Source organism: Aquila chrysaetos, chromosome 3 (genome assembly GCF_900496995.4).
Source record: "Aquila chrysaetos chrysaetos chromosome 3, bAquChr1.4, whole genome shotgun sequence".
Classification (NCBI taxonomy): domain Eukaryota; kingdom Metazoa; phylum Chordata; class Aves; order Accipitriformes; family Accipitridae; genus Aquila; species Aquila chrysaetos.
This window is the reverse complement of record NC_044006.1, coordinates 34,292,430-34,315,885: the sequence shown is the minus strand read 5'-3', so window position 1 is coordinate 34,315,885 and position 23,456 is coordinate 34,292,430. Positions and strand designations below refer to the sequence as shown.

General features: G+C 39.8%; 1 protein-coding gene across 5 annotated transcripts in view; it reads left to right on the top strand.

Moving 5' to 3' along the window:
- Positions 1-23,456, top strand: part of RBMS3 (RNA binding motif single stranded interacting protein 3) — a 724,729-nt gene that overhangs the window by 392,105 nt on the left and 309,168 nt on the right. For all 5 annotated transcript variants that reach the window (XM_030009264.2, XM_030009261.2, XM_030009262.1 and 2 more), the window contains one exon: positions 4,577-4,635. In XM_030009264.2, the coding sequence (XP_029865124.1) occupies positions 4,577-4,635 (59 nt within the window). The remainder of the gene's footprint in view (positions 1-4,576; positions 4,636-23,456) is intronic.

Sequence of the window (23,456 nt, the reverse complement as noted above, 5' to 3'; positions counted from 1 at the left end):
TCAGAAAATGTGGGGTGCTTTGGGATGGGGCTCTTGAGAGTGGTTTTTGACATAGCTCTGTAGCTGGGACTGAGCAGGGAGATTGTTTCTCTGTGCACAGCACTGTGGGGTCTTCCCTTAGTCCTACCCTCCGTGTGACACGGTGTGCGTTACCACCGTTTGTAAGTGAAGTGTTTTTAAGTGACCTTTGTAATTTTAATAGTGGATATCAGATGACTTGAACAGTTTCACCCCAACTGATATATACAAGAGAAGGTAGAAATGTTTATGTTTCTAAGAAGGTATTTCCGCCCCCAAATTAATGTTCCGTTGGAACGTAAGAACGGCTGGGCTGGGTCAGATAGGAATTTGTTTCAGCAGCTGTGGAGGCCCCTGATGTTAAAACAAGGGCAACATGCAATGATACTACTCTGGTATCCTCTCCCGGTTTCTGGCAGTATGTGACTTCCAGGGCCACAAATGTGTCTTTGCTTTTAATTTCATGACAAATTTTCCATCCTAAAAGCTGTCTGATAGCTCTGATGTGCTCTGTGGGGCATCAGCACAGGCTGTGTCAATGAATTCCCCAAGTAACTCTCAGTTCCGGGGAAGTACCACCTTCTGCAATTTTTAAACCTTATAATTTTCTTGGCAGTCCTTATGTATTATGAGAGACAATGAAGACAACTAGTCACCATCTCACTGCTTAGATCCTTCTTTAATGAGCTGAAGTTCTAGTCTGTGTCATTGCTCCTGACATGGAAGCTCTTTCAAATATCTGACCACCTGTTTTTAAATGAAAATTATTGCATAGGAAAAACATTAAAAGCATAATTGAATATAAGGGATTAAAAGGATTTTTAAAAAAGCATGTAAACAATTTTATTTGTGCTTACTATGGATTTAGAGAACATTTTGGGAAGAATGTAATGAAAACCAACACGTTGTACGCCTGGAAATCTTTTGAATAGTGATTTCGGTTCAGATGTTCAGTAGACACATTCTTGAGGTAGCCATCTCACAGATTCATTCCGTCTATTCCCTTGGATACTGTGATGCAGTAGGTTATCCTTAATGATACAGTCATTATGTTGAAGGGTTGGTAATAAGGCATTGAGGTGAACTCAATTCCACAATTATCCTTTTCTGACCGGAATTTTTGATTCAAAATCTTTGAAAGACTACCTCCATGCACTGTAACTCAGGAGGAAATTAAACAGTGCTCATGTTTTCTCACAACAAGCAAACTATACTTGGTATTTTTTTACATTATTAATATCGGTAGTGTGTAGAACAGAGGTGTGCAGGCTGTTGAATTTTATAGTAGTTTCCATTTAAATATAAGAAAACAAGAGGCCAGGTCTTGTGATGCACTTTATCCTTATTTCTGTGGGTGTTCCCATTGAAGAATACATTTTTGGTACTTCTGGGTGAATCAGATCACAATTAAAGGTCACACAGACAGAAAGCCAAACAACTTTGGAGAGGAGACATAACTTAATACCAGTCTCCACACATGCGGGAAAGAAGTATGACTGCAAGAAAGAAATATGACTACATTTGTAGGAACAAAATACCTTCCTGATTTCATGCAGCACACAAACTAACATTCTTCATCAGAACTGATGTTCTGATTACTGTAAAATAATTACGTGAAATATTTAGGAAAACAGTGTCCAAATTAATTCCAATTACTTTCTTGTGGTAGCGTTCAAGGTTTATAGCAGTAGATTAAATCGCCTGCATATGGCTAATTGCCTATAACAGTGTTTGTTATTGTGGTGCCTCTTACCACTCTGATGTCTGTTTTTGCAAATGTGAAGGTGTGCACGTAACTTTATGTGCGGGAGGAAACCTCTTCTGAACTGAACAGAATTACTTCTGTGAGTAAAATCTCTAGCGTAACTAAGTGTTTGCAGGATCACAGTATGTAGCAAATAACTCTGGGAAATCTGTAATAAAAGCAGTGGAACCACAAATGCCTGTCGCTGCTGGCAAGAAATGTTAAGTTTTAGCTCTCACATGACTTGGATGAAACAACATATCAATTCATTAGGAGTGGCTGGACTGAAATGGAGGCTGGGTGTTAGTTTTTGTTGGCGGAAGTTTAGGTAGGGGTTGTGTTTTATTTGAGGTTGTTGTGGGTTAGCCGCTGATTTTTGTTGGATTCTTTTTCCATATATCTGTCAGAGGCCCTTTGCTGTACAAGATAGGCATGTTTTTGCATGCTTTTCATGTATTTGATTTTAAATCTAAATAAATAAAATAAATGAAGATGCACCATGTGGGCCAAATTTCCTGCTGGGTAAGTTGGCCCACTGAACAACCATAAATCACACTGGCAGATAATTTGGCTTTGCCTTCTTAAGATATGTGCTCTAATGTCTTTGAGGCCAAAGTCAACTTCAGGTATTACCATGAAGAATTATAAAATTAAGTGGAACATAAGTGAGTATAAAGGCCCCAATTCTGAAAACACCTGAGGTTAGAAAAGCATGTGATCTCATGGTTAACATTAAACCTGTTATGTATGTGTTTGGAGTGGAGCCAGCTATGGCAAAATAGACACACAACTACCTGTCCACGTACGCATCATGGTGGAGCATACAATGGATTACGCCTGCCTTCAAAGCGCAAAATCCTGCCTGTCTACTGAGCCAGCCAAAAAAGGGGGGTGTGTGGAGGGGAGGAAGGCTTGTACGATTTTTTTGGTTCCTAAAAGATGGCTGAATTGGGGCTCAACTTAGATTCCACAAACCGTTAATGCCTTTAGGTCAGTTTGCCCTCCTCCTGACTGGTTTCAGTCTGAAATAAACCAAAGCAAAACATGTTTTTCCTCCCCAAAATGAAAGTCAAATGGAAACAAATGCTTTTGTGGGTTCTTCTGGAAGGGAAAAACAGTGAAATGGAAAGTCTCACTTTGCATCAGTCACGAAAACAGAGTAAAGAGAGATGGAGAGACAGTGGCCTGTATCTAAAGCTAAGTGGTTACACGTCACTCACAGTGTGGAAACTTCAGCTGAGAACTTTGTCAGGCACGAAATTGCCTCAAATCTGTGCTGGTACCAAAGAGTATGTTCAGACAGGCTGCTCCCAGTCTTTCCTGTTGGTGCTGCTCCCCCTTCATGAGATATTTAAGTGTTTGCTGGGTCCCAGAGTGAAGCCCAAAGGTCTCTTTTCCCTGTGAGTGATGGTACCATTCCCTCTTTGGTTCCCTGTCTGTTTGTTGGGGTTTTTTTTCCTGGTTTACTGGGTATGTTTATAGACTGGTAGGACAGAGAAGAGCATGGCCTTGAATATGTAGTACAGTGCTGTAGCTGCCCTTAGACTCCTTTTCTGTACAGTAGGAGACTTGGGTTTCCACCTGAGGCAGAGAAGGGAATCACAGCAAGGTCTTCCACATCCTGGTTTCTGGACTTCAAGTAGAAGTCAGTAACACCAAATTTATATTGCTTTTAATAAAGATTAACCAATTAAAAATTGGTCTGCCATACATTTCAGTAGTTTATAATTGATGAACAGTTGGTTATTTTCCATGGGTGTTGCTTTGCCATTAGAAGATACAATTTTGTTATAGTCTTTTATAGTAATACATCCTTCATTGACGGTGAAAGTTGCGTTCCATGGAAAAGTCTTCCAAATGAAAGCCCATCTATCAGAGTGTCACTAATGGTTTTTTAAAAAATCTGGTAAAGGACATTTTAGAGGAAGTTCTCTTCATTGAAGCAGAGACCAAGACATATCAGTGACTTGAGAAATAAAATTATTTTCCTTATTCTCCTGAAGTCTTACATTCATCCATAAATGCTGCCATCTGTGATCTCTTACCAGGGTTTTGTGATACTTACTATTAAGTCTGCATTTTTAATCTTAACCTCTGTGAGGTAAAGACAGATACCTATTTTATGGTCTAGTTGCTTAATGCAACAAGTTGTAGCTGCCCGAATTCCCTCTTCATCATGTTAAGTCTATCGAATTGCAGTGCAGTGCCATGCTATCTATGGGAGGCAATATAAGTTCAAATAAGTATTAACATTCATCTTCGAAAGAGCTAGGAGATGCACATAAACCTCAAAACTTCTGTTTATCCAAAACAGAAGTTTAGAGTGTATGTGCACAGGCATGGATGAACACATGAGCACAGTTTTGTGTGCATACATGTAAAAAAAATGACCATAATTCCTGCATTTCTGTTAATCCTGGAGGAATCTGGTCCATCTCTATTAAAACAAACCTTGTTTGGCGGCTAAAAATAATAATAAAAAAATTTAAGCAAACCTAATTAAATTAACCAAAGAAACATCTTTACCGGTGCTGATGTCTTAAAATCCCTGCTATAATTGGCATTTATGCTGGCAGTGCAGCACTATGACCAGAGATGGACAGGATGTGGCAAATAACCAGTGCTTCTCAGGTGGACTCTAAAGGTGTTGGTTGAACTGCAGTGGCAGAAGGAACCTCTCCAGGAGTTATCAGGCAAACATTTTTCAAGAACACTAGATCTCTTCCTAGCGTATTTGTTATATGTGTGCAAAAATAACTATGTATGTTATTAAAATATAATAACACGTATTTCTGGTTTTTGTTTTCTCCATAGGTATGGGAAAATTGTATCCACAAAGGCAATTCTTGACAAAAACACAAATCAGTGCAAAGGTACGTGCAAAATGTCTACCCTGTGAGTTCATTGTCTGTTTGAATGATTGACTGGTGGCTTGACTGCCAAGGCTTTGGCTCCAACTGTGCAATCAACATAATGTACAGTATATTACAAACATATTTAATAATGCTAAAGCTTTGAGTTGTGTTTCCAGTAACATTGCTCATTAATTTTTTTCATTAACAAACAAAATGAAAATCACAAATCAGAACAAGTATCAAATTGCTTCAGCAGAAAAGTAAATTACCTTTTAACCACATAGTGCTATCTGATTTGAATGATATCATCAGTGATGCAAATTGATTTCCTATATAAAAATGAGAAACCTTTAGGAAAAGATTCCCAAGCAAAACCTGGTTTATTTTTTCTATTTTTGTGAAGTCTTGGCCTACACTATTGGAAGAAGAAAGTATTCTTTATGACACAAATAGATCCACGAGTTGCAATACCAAGATATAAAAATGATTCCTCTTCCAGTTTTATGTTCTTAATTTTTTTGCCAACGTATGAAAATGTTTTTTTAGTGATTTATAGCATGTTTCATGTGTGTGTGTATAGCTTTATTTGCCTAGATAAATATTGACTAACATGTCTAGTGGTATCTTGGGACTGGAATTGTTATTCATTTACCAGTCTGAAGAGCCATCAAGTGTATGGGGGAGAAGCTCTGCTTTAAAATGACTCTGTAACTTTACAGTAGTGATATACAGAATCCTTTTGGAGTAATAAGATCTACTAAAGTGAGTTCTTCTGATAAGAAGCACATTCTGGACAGCATTTCTATATGAGTTAGTAAAAAGAAAAAATATTGCAGTACAGGAATATCTCACGAGTGGCCGGATGGCGTGGGAAGAGAAGAAGAAAAGGAAGACAGGAAGACATTTGGGGAAATTACAAGATGGGTCAAAATCCTGCCAGCTATACAAATGATGTTCTTGCAGTTTGTAGAATTGTGTCCCTTTGCCTATTGCCTGCCACAACAGCATTCATTAGCCACTCAAGAGAAAAGTAGACTGGAAGACTGCAGTTCTAGTCTTGGAAAACTCCACCAACCTGATCAGTCACGGGCCATCCTCAGAAGTGGCACTGTGCGTTTGCTTTTGCCTGGATGTGCTTTTCCTTGGAGCACTGTTCCGGCAGACTTCTGATAACATTGCTCTGTCTGCATTTCTTTGAATATTACATCAGGAACAAAATCTGGTTGGTTTGGTTGGTTTTTTTGTTGTTGTTTTTTTGTTTTTTGTTTTGTTTTGAATGTATTATGAAGGGATACCCTCATACCTGGCTGGGCCAGGTGCAGAAAGCCGTGGCAGGGTGGCCAGGGGGGCGCAGAGGTGAGTGCTGCAGCTTCAAAGCCAGGAGGCAATGGATGTGCCTGACACTGGCTGATGCGTGGCCAGGAGATTTGAGTTTTGGAGGCAAGGTGCAGCGTGGGGAGTTGTAGGGAGAGGGGGACTTACAGCATGATGGGGCTACAAAGGAGCTGAGTGGATCGAATGGGCTCTGAGCTGGTTTAACAAGAAGAAAGAGTGCTGCAGTAGGATAGGAAGGGCTTTGGGGTAGGAGCACTTGGGGATAGGGCTCTGGGGCAGGAAGGAGTTGAGGCTTAGGCCTAGGAGAGCTGGAGGGGCCTGAGCTGCTGATGTGAGGGATGAGAAATAGAAAGTCTGTGATTAGGTAGGTTGGGGTTACCCTGGGGCCACTCTTCACTGGCTTACGCTCCAACTAAGGCCTTCCTTTAGGGACAGGGGACATGTAGGTCCTTGTCCCCCTTCCCACTACCATACAAGACTGAGGTGTTTTCTGCTCTCTCATGTGTCAACTCCATCCTTTTTTCATCTTTTTTTCTGAAATTTGTCCATCTGAAATGGCAACACAAATCAAGCGGATGGAGTTGGATTTGAACTGGGCTGTATGTTGAATAATGAGATGAAGTCCATGGGAGAGAGAAACGTATTTGTCTCCGCTGACCTTGGTTGTCCGAGACCACTATGTCGTCAGTGTAGATGCTTCAGCTGGGTGCCTAAAGGTTGGTGGAGACAGTCTAGGGGAAGTGTGCTCGATGATTGGTCTTAACTTTTTGTTTTGTTTTTAAACGCATGTTTGACTGGTAACCACTCCACGAACGTGGTGGCGTGTGATCAGAACTTCCTTCTGCTCCCATTGCCAGTGATAAACAAGGAGAGGAACGGATCTGTTTGCGAGATGCAAAATGTGAAGTGGAAAGATTGTAAAGAATATGAATGGTAGAATTTTGAGAAAGAAAAAACATCTGGGTTTGGTGTTCTTTATATTGTAGTTAGCTTTGAGATTATTGTAGTGGAGGCCATATAACAGTGAGTTGGAATTTTGTAAAAGTTTGCTTTCATGCTGTTGTACTACACTGTAGGGCAGAGATATTTATTTGTGTTTTCAAAGATGGATCTTTATGACATAAGTGGTGCCATTAAAAGATCATAAATGTAATTGGATTTATTAACAGTATGCTTCATGGCATAAAAAGAATAGACTTGCTGCTTTAAATGCTGGGTACAATTTCCTTCCTTTTCAATAAGGCTGCCAAAAAAAAAAAAAAAAAAAAAAAGCTTGCCAGGAATCAGTGGAAGGGACCTGAAGAGATTAGGACCTGCCTTGGGGCAGGATCAGCTCTAGCCCACTGCTCAAAGGCCTCCAGCAGTGGAGATTCCTCTAGCTCCTCAGGCAACATGTGATAGCACTCCCTCTCCTCACTATAATGAAGCCTTTCCTAATGTCTAACCCAAATCTCCCTTGATGCAATTTAAACCTATTGCTTCTTTTCTTATCCCCAGTGGACATGCAGAACAGTTTATTCCCTTCCCCTTTTCAGCAAACATATATATTTGAAGACTGCCATGCGTCTGCCGTGACTTTTCCTTAGACTAAACACTGGTCCTTTCACTTTCTCCTTAAAGGCAATTTGTTTTAAGTTTCTGATTATATTGCACTTTGCTAGTCTCTCTCTAGCTCACTTCTTACTTGAAGACCTTAAAGCCGGGCACAGGATATCAGATGGCATAAATCTTACCATTTTAAATAGTGTGGAGAAGTTATTTCATTTGTCTTCTCTGTGATCACATGACTCTCCTTTGTTGCTATATCCATGTAAATAACTATGTGTATTTAAAATATAGATACATTTCTGAGGCACAGGGTGTTGCATGAAAACAACATTGCTGATATACGCTAAGAGATTCTCTGCAGCCCCCGGTTCTGTTACTCTTTTCTCCAGCGCTGCTGCCAGCCAGGCATTCCTTATTGTGTGCTCTGCTCTGTGCTGTTGATTATTCCCTCCTAAGGCTAGCACTTTTCATTTGTCTGTATTGAATTTTATCCCATTTTTTTTCCCAGCTACTCCTTAATTTGCTAAGATTATTCTCAAATCAGAGTGCTTGCAGCACTTACCTCTTTAGTATCCTCTTCACAGTTAATAAACGATTTCTGTAATCCACTGGACAAGATAATTTGGAAAAGACTGAATAACAACAGACCTGGGGAAGGCTTTTGAGGAAGCCCTTTCAGTACACGAGATAGCCATTGAGAACTTTTTTTAATTGGATCTGTTATTCAGTTTGGCACCTACATCACAGCAGTTTTAGCTAGATTTATTTCTCCTATCTTCTCAAGTTATGAGAGACAACCAAGGTTTAACTAAAATATGTAGTACTTACCTATCTATAAGACTAGTTACCTACTTCTCGATGGAAGTACAATGTGACATTATTTATTCTTGTTATATCCATGCTGCATGGTACTAATCACCTCTTTCCTTTGAGGGTCTGTGAATGGATTTATATGACTATTTGCTCTAAGCTTTTTCCAGAAGTTGAAAGTCTCTCTAATACACTGGGGCCCATATTCATTCCTTTAAAAAAAACCCCAAAACAATAAAAAGCAAAAAACCAGGCAATTTGTTTGCTCCTTTCCAGTCTTTTTGCATCTTACTCACCTTCCACAAAGTATGAGGTATCTTGTTAAATGAACACACCATCCCGCGGTGTGTATCCAATGCAGTAGGGTGGATTAAATTCAAGGAGATGATGGAAGAAGTTATCATATGATTGGAGATTTCAGAATCTCTTTCAGCATCATTTGTGTGTTAACCAAGGTATGGAGTAGAGCTGAAAGTGGAAAATAGTTAATATAGTAAAGAGATTATTTCGAATACCCCATGTAATAGAAGATCTGTTAAAGTAGGTTACTGCTTAGCAAGAAGTGTTAGGTTTCCTCTTGGAAAAACAAGGAAAACACTCTGCAGTGGACTTCAAGTCATTCTCTAGTATTCCTCAGATTATTAAAAAGATACCCACTACATTCCTGTTGTGCTAAGGAGTAGTGTTACCTGAGGATTTCTCCCTGGTATGAATTAAGCAGTTGGGTCTAAAGTAATCATACGTGCTGCAAGGGAGTTCACTAGGGAAACCTTTTGACGTAACCTCTCATTTTCAGATTGCTCTTTGTTGGTGGCATAACAACTAAGTGAAGCAGAGGAGAAGCAACAATCACCCTGTAACAGAACAAGATATAAAACAAAATAAACACAGTCATGACAAAATGGCCAGAAATCACTGAACAAAGCAGGGAACTATCACATATGGAGAATAATGAAAAACAGACACATGATTCATTCAGATGTTCAAACACAAAAACCCTAACGAACAAGTTGGAGAGTTTTGGCTGCTTTTGCTTTTTCCCTTTCCCTCCCCTCTTTCCTTCTCCCCCTTGCATTTCCCTTCTGGGTCTACTGTATTTGCTAATTTAAAAAGTAGGGGAAATGAAATAAAAGAAACCATTCAAGAGAAGCATTAATCTGAAACGTGTAGACTCTTCTCTTTCCAGCCCTCGCCCTCCGCCCTCTCCAGACTGGCTTGCCTTTGATAGACCTACGTGCTTAGAGCCGAGGGAATGAGTAATGGTTGTTTCACAGTACAGTTTCCATACCTCATAGCAATGGAATACAGAACAGTTAATCTGCCAAATACACAAGCCCATTTCTTAGAGTATGAATTACTGTCATCTGCATCTGCCCTTGCAGACACTTTAATTGCATGCATGCAGATTTACTTCCTGGTTTAATCAGGAGCTCATATGATTTCGAGTATTTTGCTAGGACCTTAGAAGATGGGCACAGGAGAATGACTGAAAGTCCAAAATCCCACCTGTGGGAATTTTAAAAAAAAATAAAACCTATAAATCAGTAATTTGTAGGAGACAAACACTTCAACTGCATATTCTTCATTTTATGTATATTTTTTCAAACCATATATGACTTGATTGTTGAATAGTAGTGTTTGTCTTAGGAGAGAAATGTACCTAACATGATGAGGGGAACTATAGAGACTCTACTTATAATTTTAATATTTCATTATGACTTTTTCTTATTGAGAAATGTTAGCAATGATCTATTAATTTTTAAAATACGAAAACTGGGAATGCAGATATGCAGTCATTAGGATTGCGATAGGTTTATGGTAAAAAAAATGCCATGAGGTCATCTGTGTTAACCCACCATATATCACATACAATTTTATTTCTCCAGTTGCCTTGCTGTTTTTAGACCAGGACTTAAAACTTACCATGACCCATTTTATAAATTGAGGGTTTATTTGTGTAACAAAAATGAGATAACTGGAGGCTTACTATAAGTGTTGGAGGTAATTGGAATGGCATGATAAAGTGTTGCATCATATCTCCCAAAAGGAGTCTGTCTTGCCTTTTGTCAGTGGTGCTACTCATCTGCTTAAGTTCACCAGCATCCATAAGTACCTAATGCATTGGAGCTTAATGAGCTGGAAGCTTCTGCTCTGGTGTTCTGATAAACAAAGCTTATAAGCATATAGTAGATATACTTTGGTGTGTATGTTAGACAAAATACTTTCATAACTTTAAATTTTAGACAGTAGGGGTTTTGCACATATTCTGTGAAGACTAAAGGTTATTTGTGATCATATGAAATCATGCATTTTCACTTTATTAATTCTTATTCCTCTTATACTTAAAATGGCACAATTTGGTTGTGACTAACAACATGAAGCAAGTCTATGTAAAATAATAAGCTAGTGAAGAAAGAGCTAAGCTGCTGTTGTGGTTTAACTCCAGCCATCAACTAAGCACCACACAGGCACTTGCTCACTGCCCCCCCCCCACAGTGAGACAGGGGAGACAATCAGAAAAAAGTAAAACTCGTGAGTTGAGATAAAGACACTGTAATAGGACAGAAAAGAAAAAAAAAAAGATGATGATAATAATAATAATAATAAAATGACAATAACAATAAAAAAAGAATTAGAATATACGAATCAAGTGATGCACAATGTGATTGCTCACCACTCGCCAACCGATGCCCAGTTAGTTCCTGAGCAGCGATCCCTCGCAGGCCAGGTCCCCCCACTTTATATACTGGGCATGACATCACATGGTATAGAATACCCCATTGGCCAATTTGGGTCAGCTGTCCTGGCTGTGTCCCCTCCCAACTTCTTGTGCCCCTCCAGCCTTCTTGCTGGCTGAGCACGAGAAGCTGAAAAATCCTTGACTTTAGGCTAAACATTACTTAGCAACAACTGAAAATATCAGTGTGTTATCAACATTCTTCTCATACTAAATCTAAAACATAAAACGATACCAGCTACTAGGAAGAAAATTAACTCTATCCTAGCCGAAACCAGGACAGCTACATAGAAAGCTATTTAGTTAATAAATTTTATTTATTGGGAATAAGCTGAAATTGCAATAACTGTGCTGTGTTATTTATGATTCTCAGAATTGCCATTTTGAGACAGAAAAAAAATCCAGCCAAGTAGGTCTGTGCCTGATCACAGACTGTAAACTGTTCACACTAGGAGGGCATGCACAGCGTGCTTCAAGGGGAAATGGATCTTGTAGAAAGTAAATAATTTGTAAAACAGACTTATTTAATTTTGAAACTCTAGACTTGTGTAACAAATAAATCAATCTTCTTTTTGATGCCGGCGTAGACAATAGATGTGGTGATTTTTTGTGCATTAGTTTTGTTTGTTTGTTTGCTTTTTGGGGGGTGTCTTTTTTTTGATCCACTCCAAAGTCTCATGTGATCAGTGGCATAATAGTTCACAAGTTGCTGTAAGTGTAGCAATATGGAATATTTTACTTCAGCAGGATTTCTGACAGTGAGGCGTTTGTGAAGGCTGGATAGATGCTGAGTATGGGCAGGTGCTCAGTAAGTTTCATCTATGGCTCTGCTGATCCATCTCACTACTGACCTGTAGCAGCCCCAACTAATCTGGTCCTTCTGGTCCTGGGTGTCTTGAACAGAGGACACAAACTATGCTGAGTTGTGCCAATTCTGGTTAGCAAGCTAGCTGATAAACCCACATCTCCTGAGTTAGAAGGACAAAATCTTCAGCAGTGTCACTAAGTCCCATTTCAAAACAGTGAACAACAACAACAAAAAGCAAACTTGCCATGCTAAGTTTTTTGATAACAAGAGATACATTACACATCATGAGGTTAGTTGTTTAAAATTTATAAATGTTTGGAGGTTTCTTTAGTTTGTTTTCTGGTTTTTGAAACTGTAGTTTGTCCTGTGTTTTTTTATAAGTAAAGGTTGAGATTTATTTTTTTTCTGTTTAAATAAAAAAGTGATATTACTGTGTAACCACATGAGACTGGGAGCCAAGTCATTAGGAAAAATGCCTAAAGGAGACATCTAAGCACTGTAAAGGCAGGCATACATTAAAATAAAATGAAAGAATTGCCAATAAGAAACTATGAGGTTGTTCGCTGTGTGGTAAGTTCACACCCTACCTTATCAAATGAAAGCTTGTTTGATCTGCAGGCTCATGAACTATGATACTGTGTAAATCTGACCATTTTAAGAAGGTACCAGAAACTAGATGGGGAAAATGAAACAGTGCATATGTATATTCAAATATATATATGTAGCTATCCCCTTGAACTTAACAGATGTTGAATTTATGGATGTTTAGGTAATGTAAAGAAGCAATGACACTCAGTGGGAGCATGTGATGCTGTTGGGTGAACTATTTTCCTGGCACCTGTTGGGTTGGTCAGCAGGCGTTATATGTGTCTTGGCAAACGTGTGAGCGTTTTGCAAAATCTCACTTTAGCTTGGAGGTAGAGATTCTCTTGTTTGTATATTTTTGAATTCTTTCCACATCTACTGAAGTGAAATAGGAAAGGGTTTGATGAGTCGTGCTGAGCAAGTCATCATAGCTAGAGTGTGCCAGCATTGGGCCGCTGCCCTGCCGTGGTGAGGACTTGGAGACATACACACCTCCATGTCTGCAAAATGTTGCTGCACCTCAGCAAACATTCTTGACTAAGTGCTCTGTCTCAAGCAAGTCCTCTAAAAATTGCTTATCGAGTTTAAAGCCAGGTCCTCTACAGAGGAAACTCCTTTCTAATTAGTTCCCCAGGCACTTTCTTAAACGGCTTCTTTGCAATTAAGGAAAATATTTCCCGGGGCATTATCTTTTCATAAATGAACTCATGGCCTAGCAAATATTTTCTGTAAGGAGACCCAAGATGCTCAAGTATTCTGTGACATATCTAATCTGTGATTATTCTTAATTTACTGCTTCCAAAGTTTGCAGGCCCGTATCGCTGGCAAATAATTGGTTTAATTTTGTTTCCTTCCAGAGAAATAAAAAAGTAAAATTTCCATTTATACACAGTGATTAATGTTTTGATTCATTGGTCTGTATAAAACTTTGCAATAGCTTGGCATGTGTTTGAAGTGCATTTTGGGACTGGGTAATGTTAGTAGGCTCTTAGTGGTCTCAGCAGACTTGGAAATATCTATTTCATATCACAGAAGTGAGTAGAAGAGAAATTTTTTTCTCCTTGAACAGTGGCTCATAATCAGCTTTGTTGAAAGCTTACTTGCAATGCGTTGGCTTTTTCAACTGTCTTGCAGAATCACTTTGCTTAAACTTTTTTTCTCTGATGCCATGATAGAGCATCTCATATATCAGTAAATCTGTTTGGCCTCTGGTTGCTTGAAGGCAGGCCATCTCTTCTAAAAGTGGTGGTACTCTGCTGAGAAGTTGGTTTCTCCAAAGTCTGAAGACCTTCAGTGCAGCAGCTGACCTGTGGAAACCCCCAGGCAGAGGCAGAGGAGGACGGTGCCTGGCTCCGTAGTTTTGCTAGAGCCAACTCCATCATGCGCTCTCAGATTATACAGTATATGCAAAACAAATGATAACTTGGTATAGGAACAATTTGATACTAAATCCAATTGACAGACTCCTACTGGACACAGGTACACAACAGGAACCATTCTGAATCAGATCTGTTAATTATAGCGTGACTTCACTTCTGCGGTATGCCAGCAATCAGAGAAGTAACCGCTAGCATTTCCCCCTATTAATGCACGTCCCTGGCTTTTGTTTAGAAGAGTAGAACTCTCTTACCCACGTGAATTAAATAAATGTTCTCTTTCTTGGTAAATATACTGTGAAAGTAAAACACTAACAGACTGTGCCATCATTTTTAATAAATCTGTCTTTCTGGGTATTTGAGGGCTGCCTGTCTGGAGATGGCGTAGGATTGCTCGAGTAGGAATATATGTGCAACACAGGAGAAAAATCATAAACTCTGGCAATAAAGATGTAGCTCCCTCAAAGTTGAACAAAAAACCCATCCACACCAGTTCTGGGGAAGGAACTGGTAGGCATTATTAATATTACTCCATCTACTTAGCTTATGGTAGCTGTACAGCAGTAAAACTCTAGGTGCTAATCAATGGTACAGAAAACAATTGTACTCTATAAAAATTAATTAAAAGACAACCTTGTCCTATGGACTTTGCAGCCCAGGGCTTTGAAAAAGAGCAGGGTCCACAATTAATTTAGGTACTGTGAGTAATTTTATGACTTTGAATGGAGTTAAATAACAATTTTTTGAAATACTGAATTCTCCAAAAAAGAAAACCCCAAACCAGTCTTTCAGCTCTCCTGAGAATAGTCATACATTTGGATAACATTTAGTGAGTTTTTTCAACCCAGAATGTTTTGAGGAGAGCTAAATTTATATATGAGAAAAGGAGGAGGCCATGTTAGGGGTGGTAGAAACAACTCTCCTACTTGATGAAATAGTTTTTGTCTGGGTCTTCCTCAGGACCAATGATCGGCTGATGTTTTCTTCCATTAGATGGCAGTGGTGTGATATGTGGTTTCTCTGGACCCCTGAATTACAAGTTTGATTAAAAAATTACTAATAGTTCAATTTTTCTTTTATTTTAAAAACCCCAAGTCTTAGTTTGGTTTATAATATCAGAGTCTCCAAGATTTCACTTTTTTATTCACATAGAATTTTACAACTTATTGGCCAGTTTCAAGCATATTTGCCAGAGGACTGGGACTTTCAAATACAACAGAGTTAAATATTTTCAGAAAACGGGCAGCTATGTACAGTTGAAGACTCAGTGCTCCTGCTGCAGGAAATGCAGGGTGGGTTTAGTTTTACTCCGCCTAAAGTAACCACAGTAAATCACCACTTGCTTATCTATGGTGGAGCCAGAGCTTGTGCTGGTTTTGCCCAACCAGGAGTTTGGGAGGGAGGTATGGGTATTGGAGGAGAGGGTAGGTAAGGAATGCTTGGGATGGGGGATTGGAGTTACTACAGCAAGTTGTAGCGTCACACTTGGGATAGGACATGAACAGGAAAGATGGGGCTCAAATGTATGAGACAACAGGCTTTGTTCACTTCATTGCTTGTAGAATATTTTGTTTTATCTAAACAAAGGAAAAATAAACAGATTTTTTTTTTTTTATATGATCTTTATAAAGATCTTTCAGCCACATGCCCTTGTTGCTTGTGGTATTAGTCGTGGTGGTGTTGTTTATTAACTTATTCAATATGGAGCAGTAAACAGCATTTGTTTTAAAATGAATTAAAATGGACTTGTTGCCCTTCGTGGCTTTTTATTAATTGAATATTTTTGCTAAGCTGTCTGCTTTCAGAGCAAAGGTTGCAGCCAGGAGATGGGGGTCAATGGGACCTCCATTTAAATGCATGTTATCTCTATGTTAATTGCCTGCATATTTAACCAACCAAGCATGTCATTCTGGAGAAAGTAAAGGTTTTTGTGGTCAACCTTTAATCATGAAACAGCAAGAAAAAGTCTGAGTGACCTGGTTTGCCTGAGGTATCTTGGTTGCTGCTGTCAGTCACTTCAGCTCACAGTAAATTGCAGGGTAAATTCCACGAAACTGATGGAACGTATCTTTAAAAAAAGCCCCCAAACTGCGGAAAAAACAGTGTTCAAAATTTTAGTGTTTAATTTTTGTTTATTTGTTGCACGTTACCTTAGTAGTTATTTCCTTTTTAATAAAAACAGATTTTATTGCTAGTATAGATAGTTATTAGAGAAGAAAGTCACAGAACAGCCGTTAAATATGCCTTGAGTTTTGGAGACAGATACATATTTATCAGATTGGGTGAATTTGAGTTCTTACATCAGAAAGAACTGCATAGCTACTGCTTGCCGTGCTCTACTTTCTTGGGCTGTTACCGCAGAAGTGTTAAAATAGTTACACTTAAAGGAGAGGGGTGTATGCCATGCAACAAATCCTTCTGAGGCTGCTGGGATTAATGAGCCTCTGTTTTGTGACTCTGCTGTGTTTTCTCTAGTGTGTAGTAATGAGACTGAATTTTTGGAACTTAAAATATTTGAGATAGCTACTATTGCTTGAATAGGGTCAGATGGTTCAAAAGTTATGGGGAAGGAGGGGCTAAGAGGAAAATATGTGTAGATATTTCTGCAGTATATTCTTTGCCTTGCTTTTTATTCCTTTTGTAATGATTCCTAGAATTCAGTTTGCCTTTTTGAGCAAATATGGAGCTGACATTTCTGTGGACAGTTCAAAGGGCATCATTTTATAATGTGAAGCTGGAATTTTGTCCCATGTGCATCACTACATTTATCTACATTTAATTTCTTCTGCTGGTCTATTACCTAGTCGCTTAGTTTAATAAGGTCCTTCTGCAGTTCTTCACAGATGCCCCCCCTGTTTTCTTTCCTGAATAATCCTGTCACCTCACTGTTGAGCTGCTTCTTGTCATTTACAGACAGGTTGTGCAGTATGGGTCCTGGCAAAGCTCCATGTGCAAGGCCATTGGTGCCATTCCCCTCTTGTAAGAAAGACCATGCCCTCTACCCTCTATTTTTATCTTTTAACCAATGGTTTATCCAAGAACTTTCCTTTTTAAGCCATGGCTGCTTAGTTTCCTGAGAAATCTTTTGTGGGGGCCTTGTCAAATGCCTTTCGGAGATCCAAGCAGACTATATTAGCCAGATCACCCTTATCAACAGGCTTGTTGACCTTTTCAAAGAACTCCAATAGGTCTGTGAGGCAAACCTACAAAAGCCAGGTTAACTCTTTCCACATGTTGTATTTCCATTGATTTTACTCTGTTTCTGTAATTTCTGGTAATTTAACACCAGGTTTACAAACCTGTAGGTACCGGGATCTCAGCTGGGATCTTTTCAGAACACTGTCACCACGTGTGCCACCTCCTGTTCCTCAGGTACGAAGTCTGTTTTAGAAAAGAAGCTGCATGCCACTTATTAGTGCGTGCAGTCAGCTATTGCATCCCGGAGCTCTTTTCAAACAGGGAGGGTGAATACCATCTGTTGTTGCAATTTGTTAGTGTTCACTTTTGTCAATTTGTCCCATAACCTCCTCTGTGGTCACTTCAAATTAAGAGTTGCATCTGTTCTTCTGGGCTTCCTAAGCAGCTGCTCTCTGAAACAGCACCTAAAAATGTGATCTTTGCATTATATCCCATTTTGCCCAATCTGTGTAGGGATAATTGAAGTCCCCTATGAGCACTCTGCTTGCTTTCTGCCCTTACAGCTTTTCTGCATTTTCCTCTGCATGTTGCAGTTGGTGTTGCCATCCTGGCAGGGCAGACAGGAGTACAGAGATAGCTCTCCAGTAATGCAGAACTACTGCTCTTCATGTTTAGGGCTGGGATTTCAGTTCTTGCAGTATCTGTGTTACTCACTGCCATTCTTAGCCTGATCATTTCTGCACCACCAGCACAGTCTACTCTTGTCTGTGCCATGCATGTTGTATCTTTGTGTGATGGTGGTCCACTCATTGCCTCACTTTCACAGTCTTTCTAATACATGAGTGTTTTCTTACTGTAGTATGTATTCCAGTTCACCTGTCTTATCTCTTAGGCTTAAAACATTTAGGGAGCTACTAGTGTTTCAGTTGTGTTGTTGGCACCATATTTGAGTGACTCTGTGGTTACATTCCATCCCAGTATGTCCACTTATGTTCTCTGGCCTGTTGTTTTGTTTGCAAGCGGGATAGATCTAGTGATCAACCCCTGATTTTCTCCAAGGTTACCACCTCCCCAATCTGTTTGCCTGATGAGAGAGACTGCCATCACTCCAGCCTGCTCCTTCCTTCTGGTTAGCTCCAAGCTCTAGAGGGACATTTTCAATGCCAGAATATGCAAACTCAGCAGCTCTCAGTGGGGAAGATCCAGCACTGGCCCACATCCTGCTTCACCACCTGAATGCTGCCTTGAGCTGGCAGCTGTCCTAATGGACTTGGGCCTGCTCTATGACACTGCTGAAATATCCTCTGTGAACCTCTCCCTCCTCTTCCTTAGCAGGATTTGGCTCGATTGCTTGGAAATGATGTCCCTAAATGTGCAGCTGCTGAACTTCTGTGTCTCCTCCAGTCCCTCCCATTTTGCTGTCCTGCTCTCAGGAGCCAGAATCTCCTGCTGAAGACTATAAGTTGTCTGCACAGCACACTCATGGGTGCAGCTTTCCCATGGGGAAGACATAGAAATGATAGTTGGCATAGTAAATTGGTTAATTCCCACCTTAATTTCTTCTCCCTGAGTATTTGATAGGGTTGTTTCTTCAAATTCTTTCTATGCAGGTAAACTGTTCGATGACCCCTCCTGTTGCTGCACTAAGGACAAAAGCTAGAGTTTTCTCCTCCTTCCATGCAGTCAAATTCATGCTTCTGTGGTCTCAGCTTAGTTCTTGGAAACATTGAGGCTCTTCTTACTCAAAAGAGTGTAGAGAGGGATTGGTGAAGAATGGAAGACATAGCATTTGAGAGAGCATTTACAAAACCAAAACAAAATAGGAAAGACACTGTGTATGAATAAATCAGCGTCTGCTATTAGGTGAGGGAGAAAAACGTGTGCACAGTGCTGGCAGCAAGAATAAGTGAGGGTAAATGGGCCGTGGTTAAATTACAGGTGAAATATGGGTGAGAGTTTCTGACCACCAGAGCAGCAAAGTTTTGGTACAGGAGGTGGAGCAAGCTCAGTTTTTATGACAGGAGTTGTGGCACGAGGCTACTTGAGAGTGGGATGAGGGTTCAATGATCCAATTTTTGTCCCAACGCATGCACTAATTTTGTACAGTTCTCCCAATATTCTGAGTTTGGAGTCAGGCAAATATTATAAGATGTAGCTTTTTAGTGCATCATTTCATTCAACTGCTACAATATTCTAAATAGCCACACCTCCACAAGGAGCACTGGGGAGGGAGCTGGGAGCTGTACTCTCTTCAGGGCTGCTCTCTTTGGGGCCACTGCAGTTGATGTGGGAGCTGGGCTCTGGTGGACACTGGCTCAGGGCTCTTGGGGCTGTGGCACTCTCCCATGTTCTCTGCCACCCTTTTAAACAAACCTGTCCCTGGAGGATGCCTCCCGGGGCAGCTCCTTCAAGAACAGAGCCCGGCTCTTGGGCTAAAGCGGGGGCAGCAGTCTCACTCACCCTTAGCCAGGCTGACTGGCTGTGTCGGGGTACATGGGAGTGGAGGGTGGGCAGCTGCGATGGTTTGCTGAAATGCTGGGGAGCAGGAGCTGGAAGAGTGATGCATGGCTTCGTTATGGTTCATGTCCTTGCAAATTACGTGCGTGTTTGCCAGTGTAAGGCCTAGGAAATGTCTGTAGGTTTGCACATTAAAGAAAATAAAATAATTCCCAAATGGATTTTGTCAAGTTAACCTTCAAAAGCCCAGCAAGGTGAGCTCTCTGTGTTTTGGGAGTGAGGATAAGGCAGAGGAATAGCTATGAAATGCTCCTCTATTATTTTAACTGAAAGTTGAGACTATCACTCAGTCATTTCATATTAATAAGGCTCATAAGAAAATAGGATTTTCAGATTATGATTTTAAAGCCCCATGTTCCCACTGTGTTTTAAGGAAGAGTGGAAGCACATGTTGCCCACAGAACTAAGTGAAACCAGAAATTTCATTTCAGTTTAGACAGTCTTTACTGACACTCTGCTCCTGAGTTTGGCAGTTGTGGAAGGGAGAAGAGAAGTGGAATGTAAAAGGGGAGAAACTTTCCAGTCAACATTTGGTTTAAATTTACATATAGCTTGAAAAAAGGAAAAAAGTACCATTATAATTTCAGCGTAGGTCCACTTTAACCTCAGAAACACTAGCTGTTCTGTAAACCTCCCACACACCTTTCATTCTATATGCTGCATGAATATCTCTGTACTGTTATTTTATCCTGGTAAATAAGGATTTAAATGGAGAAAACTTTGCAATACAGAAATGTTTGGATTGGCATATAGAAAAGTGGTGTTCTTCATTTATTTTACTTCTTTTATTTATTTTATAAATTAGATAGCTCCCCACATTCCTTCAGAAAACAGAAATAAGATCTCATATTACAGCTTATCTCCTCTCTAGTAGAGGTCCACACTGTAGACTGCAGATCTAGTCTGTGCTATTCAAGGCATTGTAAGAAAATCTCTGAGGTAGGGTAAAGAAGGCCTTCAATTTTAAGATCTCAGTTGCCCTGTGCAGAGCAGCCCCATCATATCAAGGAGCTTGTAATATATATATATTTATATATTAAAAAAAAAAAAAAAGTATGTGTATATCTGCGTTGAACTGCTTTATTAGAAGATGATGTATCAGTCCATCTCATATAATACCTTGCATCATTATAATGAAAGAATTGATAATTGTGAGCATTTAGATATAAGTTATACAAGTTGCAATTCATAAATAATAACTAAAAATATAATTTTGGTCTAGTGATAGACTTTCCTAGAAAGAGTAATTTAATTATCAATCACAAGATCGGTGTTGACATTTGAAGTTGACAGTAGGGTTCAACTCATTAAGGTTTCTATTTTGCATGTGTCCTTTACTTTGCCTTCTGAATTTTCTGAATATAAAAAGAGCCACCTTACGATGTGTATACTTAGCATTAGGTGCATCCTGAAGCACAGTACTGAAGAACACCTTGAGTTTCACTACAATCAATCTTCTTCATAAAACATGTTTCAGCTCTGATGCATCCTGGTGTTTCAAAGTTCATTTTAGGACAAAGGATGTGTAAGCTCGCTATTATAGGACCCACAAATGCTATCATTTATACTGAGCCCTATACCTCAGTATTTTGTTTTATAGTACTGTTAGAAATATCACAGGCCTGAGGATATATTTGAAAAGCTCCCTCTCTCCTTTGTGATGATGTAAAGGTAATGTTCCCAGGTCTGACGCGCTTGGAATGAATTTGGTCATTACGGTTAGACTGCGTGTCAAAAATGTTATCTCCATTATTTCAGTGAAACCCTGACTATGCACTTAAGATGGTAGCCTCAAGGAGTATGTATAGCTCACTTGGAGAGGACATTACACTCCTGATATTTATGTTGGCTGGCCTGCATGCTTGTTTTAAACATATCTTATTTGGATCTTTTGGATTACTTTTCAGATTTGGGGCTGAATCTTCAAATATTTGTCAACTGCTTTCAAAAGTGAGACACAGAGACATGCAGTGTATTATGCTTACATGCCTCAAAACCTATGGTACTTTTGGGAGAGCAATACATTGCTCTTCTTGATAAATGCTTACTTGTTCTGCTTGCACTACTATACCTGAAGCTGCACATGGATCACTCCCTGTGATTTGAGTACATTTAGGGGATTATTTTGATGCGCAGTTCTTCAAACTCTTATTTCTGTGTGTATGAGCATGAATACTTCCTTTAATCATTAAATGGGACTGCAAGATGAGTAAGAACTGGAAAGCTCAGAGTTAATGCAGAAGATAAGACCTTTTGCTTTGCAAACTTCTGGGAGGAAAGAAGGTATTTTACACCAACTGGCAAAGAGCTTACAGGGCACACTTCCAAACCTTCAGAAAAAGTTTCCCACAAAGACTTTTTTTTTTTTTTTTAAAGTCATGCTGCAGGAATTAAGTTGGAGATATCACTGACCGAAAGGACATTTTTTCTGAATGAGCCGAGAACCAAAGGAAATGACTCCGGGGTTTGAAATTCTTTTATTTCCTCTGTGGAAGATATCTGTGCAGCTGAAACGAACCATTCTGGCTGGCTCCAAGCCAAACTTTATGGGAACTGAGATTAGGAAGTTCTATGGTCAAAATAGCCATTGAACAAATTGCTTCCATTTTACAGCCTCAAATTTCCTGATAAAGTTACAGTATTTAACCCTTCCTTTTTTTTTACTTGGGTGAACGACCTGCTCGTTATTAGGCACAAACCATTTATCCAGTTGTGGTCCCTGCAGTGCTCTCAGGATTGCCTGCAAAGCATTTGCTAATTTTTATTTTTATGTAAAATCAGCAGAGCAAAACCCAGAAATAAGTTAGAACAGGTTTGGGTGATGTTTCCTGCTTACAATAGTGGGAAAACTGCTATAAACAAGAAATCAGATTGCCAACTGCACTGTGGCATTTTCATCTTGCAGACCTTTTCGAAGGGATGCTGTGTTTTGTTTTATGGTGGGGTTAGCTGGCTTGCTTGGCCTTCATGAACTAAATGAAGAGGCAGCAGCAATAGCAGTCATGCCTCTGAACTGCCGTATTTACTCCAGCAAGTGCTAAAAACCAAGCAAGTGCTGTGACTAAAGCACCAAGCCTGGCCTCTGCTGTGGCGTGGGCTAGCTAATCTCAAAGTAACAAAATACTTCAATTAGAACAATGAAATTCTACATTTTTGTTTATGGATTTCTTTCCTTGTTGCCTTCAAACTGTTTTGCCTGTGGTAGGTAAGGGCATGCTAAGGAAGGCCTGGAAGGGGGGTGCAAAGAGAGTCAGTGCTGGAATCAGGAACAAAGTCCGGGTGCGCTGATGTGTCCTTACCCTGCCGTACTTAGGACTGCGTTGAGCCAGCAACTTCGGCCACCTGCCTGTGTGGCCGTCCCCTCGTGCACTTGCCCATCTCTTTTCCATGTGGGCAATGCTTCAAAGCAGAGCTTGTGTGATGTGGGTGTGGGCTGTGTTTTGGACAGTTATTGAAGAGGATGTTGGTAATTGTACCGCAGTCAATAGAGATGTGACAGGATGTGGCCACATCCGCTCTTTCTGTCCCCACCAGCACTATTTATTCCCCAAAGTGTATATGCCATTGTGCATACTTTGTGTATAATGCATTTTAATGCCTTTGTGCAACCTAAATTTAAAAGTCCTAAATCTTAGACAGGTGTTTCCATCATTTTGCCTGAGAGACTAATTCCCGAAATAATAAAACTCATTATTAGTAAGGTTTTTTCCTTTATACTCAGCCTAAATTTTGCTTTTCCTAATTTAATCCCACTACTCTTCATTATCCTTCCTCCCCTACCTCTGGGTACCACACTAATTAATTCATCTCCCTCTTTGGTTTTTGCTTTTTACCCTTCAATATTATAGTTCAATGTTAAAATGCATTCCTCTTTTCTTGTATTTACTCAGCCCAACAGATATATTTTAGCTCCAGCAATCTTTCCTTGTAAAACTGTTCCTGCTGACCTCTCTTCAATGTTATTGTTCATCAGTGAACAAACCCT